General features: G+C 42.8%; 1 protein-coding gene across 1 annotated transcript in view; it reads right to left on the bottom strand.

Annotated features, from left to right (window-relative positions):
- Nucleotides 1-6,939: 6,939 nt before the first annotated feature.
- The window catches only part of CEP170B (centrosomal protein 170B), a 54,591-nt gene continuing 42,367 nt past the window's right edge, over nt 6,940-19,163 (bottom strand). The window contains exons 12-19 of the mRNA XM_010584120.1: nt 18,699-18,948; nt 16,361-16,520; nt 12,312-12,350; nt 11,604-11,747; nt 9,991-10,079; nt 9,342-9,435; nt 8,427-8,478; nt 6,940-7,701 (exon numbers count right to left, since the gene is read on the bottom strand). Of these exons, the coding sequence (XP_010582422.1) occupies nt 7,466-7,701; nt 8,427-8,478; nt 9,342-9,435; nt 9,991-10,079; nt 11,604-11,747; nt 12,312-12,350; nt 16,361-16,520; nt 18,699-18,948 (1,064 nt within the window). The 3' untranslated portion in view covers nt 6,940-7,465. The remainder of the gene's footprint in view (nt 7,702-8,426; nt 8,479-9,341; nt 9,436-9,990; nt 10,080-11,603; nt 11,748-12,311; nt 12,351-16,360; nt 16,521-18,698; nt 18,949-19,163) is intronic.

Below are 19,163 nucleotides of genomic sequence, written 5' to 3'. Positions count from 1 at the left end.
TGATTAATCTCATTGTCCTCCTCCTCTCCAGCTTGCAAAAGCCTGGCTTCCTTCTGCTTATCTGATCTCACATACCAGCCCAACAGCAATTACACATTTCTGATCTTACTAGCAGTGTTGTAGCTTTGAGGGTTTAAGGATGGAAGTGGGTTTGTGGGGAGAATATGATTTATTTGATCAACTCATGCAATTGGATGGAGAAAAGAAAAAAAGACTGGCAAGTTTCAGGGCAAACAAGCAATCTTTTTTATTCCTCCCCTTCCGCATCTCTCAGACAAGGCCCCTTCTACCAGTTGCTCTGGTTGACTTACCACCATCCCACACACAGAGTAAATATATCTGTCAGTGTACAGTTGGATGCCACTCTTTGGTTAACGTACTCCCTCTAAAAAGCAGACTTGGACTCCAGTTTGTTAGAAGGGTGCACTAAAAGATACAGTGAAAAGATCTTTTAATGTCTATGTGGGAGGTGTGCTAAGAAGAAACTGCCAGTTTAACACGTTCTCATCTCCGAGAACTAATAATAGATAAAAACGTCGCTACCACTGCAGAGATTACTACAAAACTACACTTTCCGTTTCACGAGGACTAGGCGGTTGGGCTCCGAACACTAACAGTTGACAGAAGGATGGGAGGCAGGAACAACCAGGGTCCTTTCACTTGAAAAGAAAAATGCTCTATTTATACTTTGTGCCAAAAGATTGTATACTCAAATGGGGGGGGGGGGGGGAAGCCTTTTCAGGCCAAGAATTCGGAAGTGATTCAGCCAACAAGCCTAGAGAAAATTTCAAAGTCTAAATAAAATTGTGATTCTTTTGTTTGGAAATATTTTTAAAGATTTACTCAATTTCCACTTTTTAAAAAATTCAATAAATTCACTAAGATATCTAACCATGATTTCAAACATTTAACTTGAAATACTTGTTTGGAACCATTTTGTTCAACCTAAAATAAAATGCTGTCAGCTGTATTTTGTTTGGAAAAATATTTCAATTGAAAAAAAAATAAATCAGTGTTTTGCATAGCTCAAGTGGCTGCAGAGTCCCCTTTGCTGTCTCAGTCTTGTCACTCCTCTTGTGTGGCACTCACCTTCCAGTCGCACATAGGAAAGATGACCTACAAGTATTAGAAAAAGCTTCAGTATGTGCTGTCTGCCTTGACTACATCTGGCTTCGTATTACAACAATTACACTCCTCCTCTTTGATTTGCCAAGTACCTGGCAAGGTAGGAAACCACTGGCCTGATGCAACTATCATCCTCACATCTACCTGAAGATAAACAACATTTCCCTTGCTTACACAGAGGTTACTTTGCCTGTAGTGAAGGCATATTACGGGCTGTGTTATAATCCATCCTCTTTGAGCCCGCAAGCTACCAGCGGCTAGGAGGGAGATCCATTCCCTGGGAGAAACGTACCGCCCAAGAGTGACCTGCTAAGGTTACTGCTGTGATAAAGCCCCAGGTCCTCTTGCTGAAACTGAATTTCACCAGTGTCTCTGGGTATTTCCTTGTCCACAAAGTGCCCCCAGGTGCCAGCTGGATGCCACATTTTGGGTTTGTGGGTTTGTTGGTTTTTTTTCCTTCCTATGGTTCCTATGAGTTGGATGTTGACAGATGCAGAAGCATTACTGTTGAACAAGCCTTTTCTGGCACCAATTCTTTTGGCAAGCACAGCATTTTCATTAATTTCTGTTCCGAAGAGGAAAAAAAAAAGCTTAAGCACGGTAGAATCCTAGTGAGTACTATTTTCTTACGTTCACTTTTCTTGGCTTCCCTTGCTCAGCCCACATCATTCAGAGACCTAAGCAGCCAACCCATTAAAACACTCTTTCTGGATAACCACATCAGGTGTGCTCCTGCGCGCAGGCGTGCTCCAAGTCTCCGCAGGGCTGCAGCCAACTGGTTGTACCCCTCCTGAGGAAAGCAACTCACCCCCCAGCTCAAGCGCCAACTGCTGCCCCACACCAACCCCATCTCACCAGAAAAAGCTGACACCTGCAGGGCTTTGAACAGTCCATAAATACCCACATTGCAAAAGGCACGGTCCTCCCACACCATCGCGTAGGCAGGACCCAGCAGACGAGGGTCTGTTGGTAGGTCTTCACACAATGTCAAAAAATGAGAACCTGTCTCCGATGACTTAAAGTTTTGCTCCAAGGAAGGATCCTGCACTTCCTGGTGTTCCCTTCTATACATGTGTGGAAAACCAGGCTCTGTTTCCCAAAGCAGATGAGGACATCGAAGAGCCAGGCAGGATTACAGCTGAACGCTCAGCAGGAAGATGCACAGAAGAGATCATTACTTTTGCCATCTATCCTTTATTTTTAAATTCTGCCAGATAGCAGCTTTCATTACATTGCAAATAGTTTTGGCCACAGTTTCACTACCTCTTATGTTTATTCAGTCAGACTTCTAAAAATGAATGAAGTGGATGCACTATTGATTTCAAAAGGGCACTTCACATAGCATCCCAACTCAAATACCACTCTCAGCACTGCTGGGGAGGCCCACTGACAAGCAATATAGTTAGTGTGTAACCCAGCCCTGTATTTTAGAGAAGACAGAGAGCTTTCTCTGCAGACACAGCACACACAAACTAAGCTTGAGAAAGCCTTTTAAGAGAGGCAGAAGATTTTTTATTTTATTTTTCTTTTAAACAAAAAATCCCTCCCTAAGACTTTAAGCAGAAAAGGTCTCATGTTCATGTATCTAATGCAAGGGTCACAAAAGAATGGGAAGTCTCCCACTGATCCTGGTTAGGTACTAATATTATTATTTTTCCCCTTTGTGTTTTAGTTACTGCTGGCAAACACCACAATGTTTTTATAAGCTACAGATGTTCTACTTGCTACAGAAGCTGCGCTAGTGCAGAGGACATGGAGGCAGAGTCCCATGCAGCACTGAGCAGGGTGGAGGCTGCAGGCACCTGAAGGCTGTGCAGGGGGGAAGGAGGAAATAATGTCATTTCAAAAGCGCCAGGAAGGATGCAAAGGTCAGACAGAACTGCAGGAGGGAAGGACGACAGTGATGGAATGAAGGGAAAAATCAAAAGAATTTCACGGACACATAAACTCATATGTATATACATAAGGTGAGAGCAAGAGAGTGACTCTAATAACGTTTTTCTATAAACACATACCTGATGAGGAACGATCATATCCAGGCTGGATTTAACTACCATTGTTAGTCATGGCAATGGAATAAAACAGTACTAACAATTAAATCAAGTATCACCATACCATACTCAGAAGTAAGACCATCCTCAGGTGGTGGGGACTTGGGGACTTCAATCCTGTAAATACAGGGGCAGGGGAAAGGGGACTCCTGTACTATTGGAGAAGGATCTGCCCCAGCTATACATCTCATCAGGACAGATCCAGTTGCACTGTGAGTCTTCAGTTGCTGGCAATTCTTTCAGTACACTGTACTGAACACCAATGTAAACAGGCAGTTGAAAAATTTAGTCCACCAAACACATACTCCCTCCCAAATTAACACACGAAATCCGGAATCATTGTCACATGATAAAAGAATGATTTATTAGAGCAACTTTATGATAAAATTATATAAAATAACAATTTATTCTTTTAAAGACATCCACAACATCACCTTGAAACAAAATGTACAGATACTGCCTATAATCCAAACAAAAATAAATTACCATTCAAAAAAAAAACCAAAACAAAACAAAAGCAGAAAAAAATCAGGGCAGGAGAAAAATCAAAATTATACACAGCATTTCAAGAGGGTGTGGAAGAGAGAAAGTCATTAATGGATTCAAGTTATACAAACGTGTTTCAGCTTTACTCTCAGACAGCTCAGCTTGCATTTGTGTTGCATGCAAATGGAATGATCCAGTGAACGGTTCAGAACAGCAGAATCAGCAGCATAACAACAGCAGAGAGTGAAATAGGCACAATTCAGCACGGGGCACATCGAAAGTGAACAGGTAGTTCTGTCTGGTCTTTGCAAAAGTTATACACATTTACTGAACTTCAAAAATAGCTAGTGTGATCTGCAAACCAAGAAAAAACTAGTAGAATCTTGCATTTAAATACTTTACACTTTATCTTTTTTTTGTCTCCTCTTTTTTTCAGTAGGCTGTATGTAAACATTCCACTAGTTGTACCTTTACTAAAATATTCAATGATGCAGATGTTCTTTTCTCCTGGAGCATGACCATGACATGACATCACTGTAGATACGATTTAGGTCCTTGCTCACAAAGCTCATACACATTCTCACAGGAATTTACATTCACGCCATCAGAACAGAGTAACAGGTTTTTACATTTGAAAGCGTTAAACTGAGAACATGGTTTTCAAGTATAGTGGAAGAGCTGAGGGCTGGGATTTTGAAAGGTGCTCACGGTGTACGGAAACCCCAAAGGACCTGAGCACTCGCTTCCCTAAGACTCTGAAAATCCCACCCTTCCTTACATTTCTTTAGTCAGATACAAAACACATGAAAACAAAATATGGTATGAGAGTGACCCACAGGTCAGCGTCACCCCTACCAAACTCAATGCAAGGCCCATCTGTAGCTCATGCAAGCCAACAGGTATCTTACGCACTGGTCCTGGGCCACCCAGATACACCACTACACGTCTGTTAGGTTCACACTGGAGTCACACAGAGGCATGTTTTCATGGTTGCGTACAGTACTGCTTGTAAGAATGAACAATCAAACAAAGGAGTAATAGTCAGGTGGCTAGCTCTTTGGCTTATCTGGAGCAGACAAGTGCAAATGGGGTGTGCTTCAGAAGCAGTGAATACAAGAAAAAAATATATTGCATTTCATCATCGACTAGAAAAATGTTTTAAATGCAAAGATCCAAGGATGAACGTTGTGTCGGGGTGCAGAAGCGTTTTATAGTTTGGCTGAGTCACAAATAAAACAAATCAAGCTGTGCATCCTCCCCTCCCTTCACACACACATTTCCAAATTATAAACAGACACCGACTGTTGCATCCTTATTAGTCACTTGAAGAGGTACCATATTTTGCGGGTTGATTTAATTGATGTAAGGTGTCTGCGGGCTCTCTCTCAAGTTCAGAACAGAACAACCAAGGAAGAAAATCCATCCCTGATGTGTTCATGAATGAAAGAAGAATCAAGCAATTTTCAAATGAAAGTAAACCGAAGTCCCATCAAGGACACATTGTAGAGAAACAAAATCCACTAGAGCATAGCCATGAAGATGTGGAAACGTGGTTAACAAGTAAGAATAATAGTCAGATGTCTGAGTAATTCACTTAGTTTCAGTTTTGCTGTAGAGACAACAGCAACACCTTATCTGTGAAGGTCCTTCAACTCCTAGTGAGCTGGGGTAGCACCTGGATGGTTCAAACCCTAACCAAGAAGGGCTTGAAAAATTGTGTCTCATATGTCAGGAATTATACCACCACTTATGATATTCATCAAGGACACAGTCAGGTATTTCAAGAAAAGACAGATCAGAATAAACGACTGAATGAACACATTCAGATAGTGCGTATATTACAGGCAGAAGAACATCAAGGGCAAATTCTTTTTTTATTCTGCATTCATCTACGTGAAATCCAGCAGATTTCTTCATGGAAGAGCATCTCCATACAAGCAGATGAGTCTCATAACCTACTGAAAATCTTGGAAGAATATTTGCACCTATTGTTTACCAGCCAGCATCTTGCACACTCAAAAGAAACTAACGGCCTGTTGGCATACTCCCATTCTGGGATCAATTCTGTTTCTGCTGAAATTGATAGAAAGCTCCCACTAGCTTCACCAGGAAAGAAATCACGGTCTTCACTAGTAAGATTAAACACTTTGTGAGCATCCCTATTTATTTAAATTATTTTAACAGGTTCCCACTGTTACAACATTCTAGCAGAAAAGCTCAGGTAACTACTGAGGCTAACTAAGGAATCCACTACCCACCCCAAAATATAAAGTCAGCACACAAGAAGCAGTCAAGCTTGGGAAACCATTTTCACTGGTTAAACTACACACTGTATGAGGGCAAAGTGGAACTCATCTGCTCACCTTTCCCAGTAAATGTATCCTCCACAGCTACAAAAATTTCTTTACCTGATTACTGTTTATTGACCAGGAAGAATGAAAAAGGAATTGATACAAGACAGAAAAAACTGGGAGCAAACACGTCTGGAAGAGGTCCCCTCTAAAACAAAACTTTTGCTCTTAAAGCAACAAAAATTGCTCAGTGTTTTGCAGTTTAACAGATAGACAGAATACAAAATCCAACTTTTTTTTAAACAAATTGCTCGGTGCAATTGCACGTAACATAGTGTTTCTAGGATTATAACAGACCAAAAATAAAATCCAGACAAAAAATCCCAAATGTACAAAGTGCTTGACACTGTTCAATAGTTTCCGAAGAATACCACAGAATGGTGCTCTTCAAGCACTTTTGCATTGAAAAAAATTCCTAACAGAACTAGCCGTGAAGGTGGAGCTACATTTAAGCCATTATTTTTTCAGTGCTGTCAAGTGAACACTAGTTCACAGCAACTGTGCAATTAAGTTTATTACATGAGCCATTGGAACAGATGTTTTTCTTAGCAATTAGCTAATCACAAACATCTTAAGTCTTTGGCCCAGCCAAAAGCATTTGTAGCTCATTGTAAAAAGACTGTATATTTAAAAAAAGGAAAAAAAGCGCAGCTTAAAGACAGCATTTGTACCGAGATCATGAAAATTTGGCAAGCTAAACTGTAAAATCTGACTTTTTGTACCAACCCCAAACTTTGGGCCTGAAACATCATCAAAAACAGTAACTGCATTAGTAGTCTTTACATTCATACCATTATTAACTTTTACACTTTCCCAAGAGAAAAACAAAGGGTTTATTCTGTCTTGGTTTGGTTTTTGGACTAAAAAAAAGGATGCACAACTTCAGTGTAGTTGCCTTTTTATGACTGCTGAAAAGGACTTCTTAGACAACTGTAGTAAGAGTTTCTCCTAGAAACCCAAGATATTGCACGATCATCCTGTTGGATTTGCACATTGATTCCAACAGAGTTGTAATGCTTCACTTGTACACTTAAAAAAAAATTAAAAAAAAATCAAAAAAACCCCAAAACAAATATAGTACCAAAAAGTGTTTTTTTAAATTGCGCCTCATTACAACTGAATAATTATAAACAGGCCAATGCAAGAACACTTTAGCTTCGGCAGTATTGAATGGAGCGTATGCAAAGCCTGTTTCCTTATGGCACACTGGAAGAGTGAGTAATTTTCTAAAAATCAGTTTGCCTCTATGCTGAATATGTGCTGCTCCACAGTGCTAGTCTTGTTTAAAAGGCATACACAGACTTTCCATTCACCCTCACAGCATAGATTTTTTTTTTTGTGCAACGTGTTAGCAATCTAAACAACTGCTCCACACAAACTGTCCACAAACCACTCATACACAATACTAATGCAACAGTAGATTACAATATGATAGCAATACAAAATATTGTATCAGATCACATATTTCTCTCCATCTGGAATGAAATTCGAATCTTGTAAGCTAGAAGACCCACAGTTCGATTTCTGTGTGTAGTTTCTCATCTGTACTGGGGACAAAGTCTCCAGTGTAGACCCAGAAGTGTTAGCAGTCCTGACTTTAGTGGCTGTAGATTGTTTAGCAGCAGAAGATGCTTTGTTACTGGCAACTACATCCAAGTTTCCAGTAGGGTCAATGATAGCGTTTATGACTGGGGGGAAGAAAAGAGACATACAGAGACATATTAGCAGCACTGAGGAGAGTTTCTAACCAGAAGGTTGCTGCCTTTACTTTGAAGGCAGTAGAACTGTAGGCAGTACTCCTCTTCATTTTAGTCACGGTATTTTCTTCATTAGTACCTTCAAGCCTAAGCAGCTTTAACAAGCAAAATCTCTCCCAAACTGAAGCTATGAGGACACTCAACTTTCTGGTTAAATTGGAAAAGACAAACTACAGCAGACAAATGGCAAGCTTTTAGCAGGAGTGCAAAATGACGCCTGTATGTTTTTACATGCCTTTATTAAGCTATTAGATGATGCAAGAGGTTGTTTTGCTTTTTCTATAGCACAGAGCTCTATGTAAAAAATTCAAGCCCAAAAAGTGTAGCACAGCTTACATAGCTGAAAGAGCTGCTAAATATTATTTCAGCAGAACAGACCTTTGCTAGTTCATCTTATGGGGATATGCTAATTACCACAAACAAAGCATTTCCACAGCAACAGCTTCCACATTTCAAAAGTCAACAATTTTCTTAAAAATTGGCAGCACAAGATGAATCTACTGTTTGTTCCATATGCGCTCGTCAGAGAGCAGTGTGCTAATAAACTAAACTTCTGCATCCTTTCCCAGCTTTCACTGGCAAATCAAGCAACATTATTTTATTTTGTGCAACTTACTGGCATTTGAGAGACAAAAAGAAGATTTTAAATGACCAACCTTCGAGCTGTTTTTGAACTCTCCTGAGCTCCTTCAGGATAGAACTGATTTCCTAGAAACAAAAGCATCAGAATGGAAAATTAAGCAACAAAGTACTCAACTGACACAGGAATCTAGTCTTACTCCTTCTGCCTTATCTGACCTCTTGATTCAAAGTCAGTTCCAACCTTGCTTGTTTAACAGAAAAGACCAAGCTAGTATCAGTATCGAGGTGGATTTGCACAAGGACCTCTGCTCTGCATCATTTCACCAAGTTCATAGCCACAGTGGTTTCTAGACTTGAAATGCTAGCCAGATTAACTGTACAAAGGCTTCTCCACATCCTCCTTAATACCAAATACACGAAGGTATTTGTAAACTCAACTCGTACACCAGACAAAGCAATTGGCCACACATACTGCTGTAGCACCGAGCTACACAAGTCCTGCACAGTGTTATATGTACGCTTAGCATTAACCATATTTGCCGGGTCCACTATTGTACTTAAACCTCTACTGGCAGTCCCCATCAATGACAGTATGAGGTCACAAAGAGCACAAACACCACCCTAGGGCTAAAGCTTTTTTATTGCCCTATTATCAAACTGTTACAGGTGAAGAAAACAAATATTCATGAGAAACACCTGTCTACTACTGAGGCTGTGTCAACCACATGGTAGGTGATGCTTTGGTAGAGGACTGGGTCTTTGAAGATGAATCACAAAGGGAGAGGGGAAGAATTTGGTGAAATGCAACAGCTGAAGGAACTTACTTTGTCACACTTCAAACAGCAAGGAAAAACAGCAGTTCAACACATGCAAATAGACTAGAAATTTCAGAAAACGATTTGAGAAGGGCCAGAGCTTGTTGTTTTTGTTTCTTACAAAGCTTTCATGGACGAAAGCCTTCAGTATTTCACTTGTTTGCATGGTCTTACCTTGTTTGATGTCTTCAGAATTGGCACTTCATTTTCTGAATTCATTTTGGCCTCCATCTCCTCCCAGGTCCTTTCTGAGTTTTGAAACAGAATCCTGGAGCACAAGAAGTGCAGCAGGTCTTAAAATTGCTATCCAAAAGCTGCTTGTTTAAAAGACTTAATTACCACAAGATGTGGCAACAAAGGAGATTAGTGGATTAGCAACCGGACAAAGCGCCTTTTAGCTGATTTAGGAACAATCCAAAGTCCTTCCCTAACTGATGTCTTCTAGAGCAACAGCAAGCTTTGAAGAGATTTCACAAGCTTGGTGACCTGCAGGCTTTCTGAGAGCCTTACAACAGAGAAGGAAAGGGGAGACAATCCACCAATTTTCTGCTGTATCTTTACCCAGGCAACATTTCAAAGTTAGGGCACCAACAGGCATTACAAATCCAGCACTAAAATTCCAAGGGCCAAACATATGAGGAAAAGAGATGGCAAATAATCATACTACCCCTCGTTCACTACACACGTAGTTTCCTCCATCTAGATTCCCTGCATCTTGATAACAAGGCTTTCTGAGGCAACAATGCATTATCTTCCACAAGTAGCAAGTCAACAAACTCAGCAGCAAGACAACATTTCAGGCCAGGGACAAAAAGTTACTTACTTCATTTTTTCAGCTAGGTTTTCTGTATTTTCACGGATTGTATGCGACAGCTGGGACACTGGGTTCAACATCAGATTGTCAAAGATTACCTAAAATATAAGGGCAAATCAGAGAACTTTTAGCAAAAGTGGCATATTACAGAACTGGAAATTTTTTACAGTAAATGATCTCCACTGAAACATCTTCATCTATGTGGATGATACTTGAAGCTCAAAGGGAGATTAAGATGATGTGCAGCTTTGTTGCAGCACTTTGGCAAAAAGATTACTACTAACTTGTTCAGATTTTTTTCTAGAGACAGAGTTGTCTGCAGTAATGTAACTATTTAAGCATTTCTGAAAGAAAAAGCTTAAGACTTTCCAAGTCTCACAGGCACCTCCCCCCTCCCCCCCCAAGCCAAATCACAATGCAAGAAGTCCCACAAGCAGTCTTACTGAAACCATCTAATGTGCTTTATATGAATTCAAGCCACCTTCCCAGCCAGGTATCCCACCATGTTACATTCTGCTTTATTAAAAACAACAACCAAAAAGACACCAAACCACAAATATTCAAGTCCTGTGACTCAGCAGAGCCCCCAGGCTTCTGCCAGGAAAGCCCACATCAGCTGGGGGCACTCTGAACCTGCACTTTTTATTCAGCCTTGGCACCTCTCTACAGGAGAGTGAGGGATTGCTTGAAGTCAGTCACGGGACAGGATCAGTACCAGTGGCTCAGCCCAAGCTCCCCCTCCATCTGCCCATCTGAGTCACCTCCAGAACAGCAGAGTGACCATGCTAGAGCCCAGCTCTCCCCTCCTGCCTGCACTGCCTCCCCGGAGCCTCTGCCCAGCTCTTCCTTCCCATCCAAAGCCAGCACACAGAAAGCAAGCAGAAGCAACAGCCGAGTGCTGCATCAGCAGCCTGCTCCTCCGCTCTCCAGCACCATCATCCCGCTACAGCCCTCACCCCAACACCATCCCCAGCCTCAAGTTTCAGGACAGGCTTCCTCACCCTTTAGCATCATCCCAGTGGTTTCCAGGTTACCCTGCTCTCTCAGCCCAGAAGAAATGCATGAAATTGCATACGCTGGAGGGAGCAATGCAGAACAAGCGGCTTGCTGTCTGCATGGCACGGCACAGCACAGCAAGCCAGCCGTGCAACAGCACTCAAGCCCAGCTGCAGAAACTCCTTGTAAGATCCATATTCTGCCACTGCTGCTCCATGGGCAGCTCTAACCAGCATGCCGGTTGCAGAAAAGCAAGGTGCCATTAAACCATCGGTGCTGCAGTTTTCAAAGTGGAGATTTTTGCGTTTTTCTTTAAAATAGCAGTGAAATAGCCTAAGTGGGCTCTGACACTGAATGCCTCCTCCCAAACAACAAGTGACCAAGCCTCAGGTTTTAGTGGAGTTTTACACAAGAGAGGAAACTTCCAGTCAGTACTGGCAAGAGGGGTGATTCTGTTCCTCTTTTTTTTGTTTTTTAAACACTGTTTCTATACCTACAAGTCAGGGCTCTTGAGAAGTGCATTTATTTTTTTTTGAGTAGCCTCCTTTGGCAGCTTAGAAAGAGCAGGTACAAATACTGCAGCTTAAAGCAATGTCATATATAAAGTAAAGAAAAAGGTGGCCTGCCTCCTCACGGTTTCTTGTCCTTGTTTTTCTTGAGGGATCCTCTTCTCTATTATTGTTCATATTTTGGTCAAAATCCTTCAGTTCCACTGATCCTGGAGGCACTTTCTGGTAGTTCAGACTTGCTTCTGGAATGTGCTGCACCAACTTGGAAATAATGAGTAATGAGTCATTAAAAATTAGTAGGGAAGGAGGCACGCAGGCACTCACTGCAGGTATTGCAGATTTTCAGGCAAGCCCCAGAGCAACACTGATTCATTTAAGTCTTGTTCAGACAGGTATGGGCTCCTAAGCAAATTACTAGACCCCAATCCTGCAAGTGTCTACCCACTGGAGTCATCCTACGAAGTTCAGTGGGGCTATTCCACTTTATAATTTTGACTCTTGAGCACGTAGTTGAAAAGTACATATTTGCCTTTTTTGAATTTAGCTAAAACTCAAAAAGGCCCTTTTTTCCCATACCTTATGTTTTAATATATCAATACAACATTAAAGCCACACTGAAATTAATCAGAAACCATTTAGTAACACATGGAAGAGATGAAAAAGCAATACAAAACCACTGATAATGCAAATAATTAACAGGAAGAAGAACAGAAAAGACAAGACAGCTACTCCTGTTTAGTTGACTGACAGACAAAAACTCTAAAAGAAGGGGAGGAAAATAAGTGACAAGACAGAGATACAAAAATAATGGGATGGAAAGTGCACCTGAGATGGATATGCCAGCCGAAAAGATCTACGAGCAATCTGTGTTAAAACAGAAACAAAGAGATCAATGCTACTGAATGACCGTGACAGCAAGTATCAAAGAGAACACATGGTTTGGGGTTATTTTGGGCTGACATTCCCAAAAGCGCATTCCTGAGGACCAGCACTCAATGCCCACCCCCCGCATGCACTGCAGCCCGTGGAGGTCCTGGTCACCAACCAGTTCCACAGAGGTGGTCTCGGGCAGCTCCCCAGTTACTTCGAAACAGACTGTGCTGAGTGAAATCCAGCAGCCCTCTGAGCACAGAGAATGGGCTAAACATACAGCCCAGGAGGCTCTTTGGCTGGCAAAGCACACAGCTCTTGCAAGAAAACCATGTGCCATCCAAGGTCCAGGCTCCCCACACTCTATGCAATAGCACTTGGATTATACACAGGCAGAAGGTATGAGATATTATGGTACAGGGGCACAACAGCCAAAATGTTTTAGCTAATATGCTTCTCTTTTTCAAGCATCCTTTCATGAAGTGCAGAAACAGTGTTAGGCTGCTTGCAGCGGTGAAACAATGTCAGAAGGGAACGAGATATTCCTACAGTCCAGCAGTTCTCAGCACAACCAGTTGAAAACACATTAAGGGTAGCCCCTGCTCCCCCATCACCAGGAGATTGTCATATATGACCTGGTCTGTTCTCATGCTTTCTGCTCTGTCACGCCCATAAGCATTTCCTCTCGTCATACCAACACTCATACCCAGTACGTTAAACAACAACTTAACAAACATAATTGGGCTTTTAAGTTTTTGCTATATCATTGTCAACTTTAAAAAAAGACCAACCGAAAGAATTTTGTGCAGGGCTAAAATTTGCAGAAGTGGCCAGTGATTTGGGATGACCCACTTGACTACACTTGCAGCAGCTGAGCCTTCAATTTGACTGCTCGGCTTTGCAGAAAGCTGGGTCCTGTAAAACACACACACCCAGAACCCATGGCATCCCACACAAACCATGGCTTTGGTAAACAGGAATCACAAAGGTTTCACCCTTGCTGGACCCTTTTTTTTGTTTGTTTGGGGATTTTTTGCTTAATTTGTAGCAGTACTCAGCTCAGTATCTCAGCTCAGCTCAGGAATCTAGGTTATTATATACTATACAGCCAAGAGCAACAAAACCAAACAAAAACACCCAAACACGCACTGGGGAACTGAAAACCTCCCTGGCAAAGATCCAAGCAAACACTGGACATGAAAGGATAGAACATGAAGAATAAAGTTTAAATCTAAGGCTCCACCTTAACTTTTAAGAAAACACTCATGATTTTAATCATTAACCAAGCTTCGTAATAAAAGTAATTTTAAAAGCAGCTCATTTGAGGCTGAGAAATGCTGTGCCACACACTGGTCTGAAGTAAAGCTTCTGGTATGACATTAAACCCTCAAAAGTGATTCCAGCATCAGCACTTATTTTTCCTGCATTTTTTCCCACTTTAGTAGAATAGGTATAAATATTTAGTAGCAGAAAACTCAAGAGCTAGCAGAATGGCGTACAACACTGCAAGAGCCAGAGCAGTATGAGAGTCACACACAGCAAACATTTCTTATTCACATATTTCCTTTTATCAGATATTTCAATACATTACTATTACAACTACAGTAGCTATTTCTCATTACTATGTCCTTTCCTAGAATATTAATATCAAGTTTTTTAATAAACACTCACAAAATTCACAGTGTTTAGCATCACACACACTAATCTTCAGATATTTCCTAACAACTTCCCTGCATTAAGCAAAAATAATTATTTTAGCACAGATTCAGCAGCACCCAGACCGAGGGAAGCATGTCCACTGATTCTAGTCCAGTTCCAAAGACGTGATGTGTGTTTATTAAACCCACATCAGTTTATATTACTTCCATTCATAACATGACCCCCCCAAGATGCACATTCAGGATCCCAAGCTATTCAGGCTTCAGCTCTACATCTCAGCATCACAAATAGAAATTCCTGCTGATTTAACCTGTTCCTGGCTATCGCTAACGTAAAGGCACCTCCACTGATGCATACCGGCATTTTTAACTCAAATGGCCTCCCAGTCACTGATCCTGCTGAAATCACGGTGCTATCCAACCCTATTTGGAGTCAGTCTATTTAAAAGCCTTTATGGTGGTTTCAGCCACCACTGGCTGAACAAGCCACAGGTTATGGTTCTTGATCTGTCTTCACAGGCTGCCACCTGTGTTTACACCATTTACACCACCGTAAGATCTAAAAAAACTGCTCTACCAGGGGATACTGCTGGGAGTGTTACCTACGGCATGACACAGCCCTACACTGGCTCTCCGGACTATTGCGAGGGGGCTGACTGGCACGTCCCACACAGTGCACGGCAGCGCTGCAAAGCCACATCGCAGAGAAACCCTCAGTTTGCCTGGGTCTGAGCAATCGTGGCAAGACATTCAGCACCGCTACCATGAGCTTTGGACCCCATCGTTTTGCACAGAGTAAAAACACTTGTTTTGGAGGTATCCTTCCTCCTCTAGCAGCAGGGAACATCCCTCTGTGTATCCTGACTTAGCTGCACTGTTCAGTGACACTCGACAAAGAAGGAGATACCTTGCTTTTCTGGAAGGAAGCGGGTGCTGAGTGCTGGTCATTACCAACCAGAAGCAAACGTTTCATTTGCAAGTCAGAAGTAAGGTAGGTTTGTCACCTTAACTGCTCAAAAAGAATAATACAAAAGGCAGTTTTGGAGGTGTGGCACTTGCATGGAAACAAAGCAATAAAACACTTTATCTCAGAGTCTGAAGTTATTGCGAAACATTTGTGCACTGCGGCTCCCAACGGCCCCAGGAAAAAAAACCCTCCCTGAGCAGGCTGCAGCTGAACTCAGCTTAATGCAAGCACAGCCACACTCGCCTGATTTTCTGGGTATCTGCCTAAACTTCTGCTTTGCACCCTCAGTGGAGACCACAACAGATTCACAGGGCCTCCAAGCACTCTCTTGACAGGGCAACTAGTTTGGTCCTCAGGTTTGAACAGGTCTGCAATTCTCAGAACAGTCAAAGACAACAGAGGGCCAAGGGGCCCAGCTGAACAGCAGATAAAGAGAGCTGTATATTTTTTTAAGCCCACGCTGGTGGTAGCCAGGAGGGAATTTGGATTTAACAGCAGCACAGACAATTTTGCTTTAGCAGCTGGAGCCTCCTTGTGACCTTGCAGCCAAGTTTGAGCTGAGCTGAGTCCCTGCGCTGCAGCAGTGGTGAGCCAAATTAAGAAATCGCCGCTCTCCTCCCCACTCCAGTGCAGACAAACTGTGCTACACAGTTCAGGAGAAAGCCACAGCTTCACTGAAGAGCTGGAGGACAGCACTTCCCAAGCTAACTGCCCTCCTCCTTGCCCACCTCGCTGGCTGGGGAGCAGAGTCCTTGCCCTTGCCTATCAATACACAGATGGAGGGAAGGGATTCAAGAAACACCTGCACAGCGTTTCAAGGGCCCTGGCAGAGAGGACACATCAGAGGTACAAAATACACAGCTGGTACAGAGCATGCAGCTAGAGCACTCAGTCAGTGCCTTGTCTGAAACAAGAAGGGAGGCTCAGGCTCCCTGCTACGGCAGCACAGCAGGCCCACCCCATCCTGTTCCTCAGTTGCAAACTTCAGGGACCAAAGTCACACTAGAGACTGTAAGACCTTTAGGCAATAATATGAGGAATCTAACATTTTGACACCAGGGCCCTCCTGCTTCCTGGAGGCACAGTAAGGATGCCCCCAACAAAAGCCAAACCTGCCCAGATCCAATACAGCTCTTGACCCATGCAGCCCGCTCTCACCTCTTGCAAGGCTGGCTGTGGCACAGGGGAGGGCAAAATAAAGAGCACCCTAAAGAGACTGCAGTCAATCTTTCTGCTAGTGTTTTTTAGGGGGGCAGGGAGCGAGGGGTTTTTTTTAATGCTGCAGCAACTAGGAATGCTGCCCTGGTCTCCCACCGCAACCGTACCCTGCAAACTTGCTCGCATTCAGAGGCGGAGATTGCTGTCATTTGGGATCTTACCTCTTCTCTCGCTGATATGGTGGAAGCGGGAGTGTTGGGCACAGAGCTGAGGGAGGTGCTTGGTCCTGTCCCCGATGAACTCTGTGAGTCCCCATCCCCAGCAACATCGTGAATCTCTCGAGCAAGGATGGCCACATCCTTCACCAAGGTCTGGCTGAGTCTGAAGCACAGGGCATGCAGCAGAGCCATTAGGACACATGATACAACAAGCCTCATACTCATAAAATCCAAAAGGAGCAGCCACCAAAAGTTTGTATGAATTATAACCTCTGCAGAGGCTAGGGAAAGCAGGTTTTTTTGGGGGGTGCCTTGACAGGATGCTGAGGAATACTCTGGCTGCGTACAAGAGGAACAAAATAAACGCACTCCCCTCCTGAACCCAGCTTCAAAGGAGAGATTTGATAAAAAGCAAATTCTAGTGACTACACACTACCAGAAAGTATTGGAGACAATCCATAAAGAAGCATTATGTTATTGCTCCCCCATCCATCCACTCTACTTCCTTTTTTTTCTAATTTCACAGAACATGGCCACTTTTTCTTCTTGACACTTCTTTCTTTTCCCTTAAAAAACCCATACAAGGAACAGCTTTTTTCTTTATTACTTAAGTAATAAAATTTCAAACTCTCTTTCCTTCTCCTTTGTGGTTTATAGACTGTAAATCAAAGTACACATCCACATTCTCCAGAAGGGCTGAGGGATTACCAGGGTAAGCACGGCATACCTTAGAGGGATCTGGTTTTCAGAAACCAAATTTTGAAACTTCAAGCCCCTTGACAGGTATCCAGTTAACACTCAGCGATTGCTGCACTCTGCTCTACTTGCTCTAGATCTCAAAAACAGTTTCTAACTCTCTGGATTGTTGCTAGCAGAGCTTAAAAAAACCCCTTCAGTCCAAAAGTAGCTGTTGTGGTAATTTTAAAGAAAAGCTTCTGAGAGAAAAGAATAATCTTCCAGCTAGCTACCTTCACCTGAAAGAGACTTTCTTCTTTAATTTGAAAAATGAAGCAATGTAATAAAACTGTCAGCTCATCAAAACATTTCCTTGGAAAGAAAATGCATAATGGAACTAATAAAAAGCAGTTTGATCTGCCTGCCTAAGGTGCCCCCTATCCCTGCTGGTTTGGACGCACCCATTATGTGATTCACTTACTGTAAACAAGTAGCATTTTCCCTTTTAACTCTCTCTGGCTCCTCTAAGCCCTTCCCAGTTAATGTGGGAGCAGCAACGGAAATCAGAACTGCAATTACATTACGAAGCAGACTCTGTGACCGAGCCCTGCAACGTGCAGCGCCAGACAAGTCTGACGCAACCATTTATTTATAGCTGCTGCAACCCGAAGCGCTCTCCTGCGCTAGGAACCCTGCTAGGAGGGAAGACAGCATCTCCCACACGCACACTTTGTGCCACACAGGTAATGCGGGCTGGTTTGAAGGCTGACACACTTTCTAGCAGCCTGACAGCACTGTTCACACAAGAAAAGCCCTTTCGAGATCAGTGCAGCAAGTGATACGGGTGACATGGAAACGCTGACCAAAAGCAGACAGAAGACTGCTTCCTCAGTCGAAAGTATTTCAAGTATGGCCAGTACAAAGGAAGACCAGTATTTCTGGAAAGTTGGCATAACACAGCTGCATATTAGAGATGTCAAACCTCAAATGCCACTGTTTAAAAAAAGGAATCTATTTGCTTTACTGATGAGGTCCTCCAGGCAACCATCAGACCACCAGTATACAATAGCTCCCGTATCCAGGGACATCAAGCTAAGCAACAACTCACTTATACACAAGGCCTAGACAGATTTGGATTCAGTTGTGCCAAGCAAAGAAGTTTCTGCCCCGCAGAGACTGCTTACTGCTCCCTCACAGGCTTCAGGCAAAGCAGCTTCGACAGTTTACATATTCAGACTTTGCTAATCCATTTGACTTCCTCTGCAGAGAATTAGGACAGTTCACACCAACCACTCCATGCACACACAGTGACCTCCAGCGAAAGCAGAGATAAGCAGGTATAGACAGTTTAATCTTTTGACAGATTTCAAGCTACAAGAGAAGACACGTCCACAGCTTGAACAAGAAACAAGCCAAGATACAATGCCCTGCACCTTGGCATTTTCTAGAGAGAAGGTACAACCAGCAGATCCTAGCACAGGCTGTAAAGCTTCATGAAAGCCTTCCAAGTCTGAACAAATCGATGTTCAGATAGCAAGGAGGTGGGGGCCACACAAACAGGAGAGAGTGCCTCTCCTTCTACCGCCACACACGGGTTTGATTTGAACACCAAGGAAAACTCAACCCATTTTCAACATGTGGGTCAATACATACAGCCCCACCTCACCTGGCTATTTCTGCTATCTCTGCTGTTTGCGCCATGAAGTTGTAGGGGTCAGGGTGGTCATCAAAATCTTCATCATCATCTGTTTCTCTGCCGTTGTGCTTCTGCTTGCTCAGCCCAGAGCCACGTACCCTCGGTGTTTGTGTGGCTGTTGAAGTATGGGAGCGTTTGTGTTTAGGGGAGCTGTGATTTGAGCCATATTCCTCCTCCGAAGTAGAAGTGTAATCTGAACCCTGTGGTCTCCGCCTTGATGCTTATAAAAAATGAATTGGTTTCAGACCAAGGAAAGTAGTAAAGAGTAACTACAAAAGGGCAAAAAGGTAACACAAAACTAGCCCAAGAGCACAAGGAAAGGAGAGTTTCTGTGCAGATTTTAAGTCAAACAGCACATTCTCAGAGCTTATTTGAAAGTTGAGCACTTCTATGGCTCCCATTCACTATACAAATTTGGAGTGGGAAATTCCAATG

Source organism: Haliaeetus leucocephalus, unplaced genomic scaffold (genome assembly GCF_000737465.1).
Source record: "Haliaeetus leucocephalus isolate CR32 unplaced genomic scaffold, Haliaeetus_leucocephalus-4.0 Scaffold944, whole genome shotgun sequence".
NCBI lineage: Eukaryota > Metazoa > Chordata > Aves > Accipitriformes > Accipitridae > Haliaeetus > Haliaeetus leucocephalus.
The sequence above is the reverse complement of the archived record's forward strand: the minus strand, read 5'-3'. Positions and strand labels throughout refer to the sequence as shown.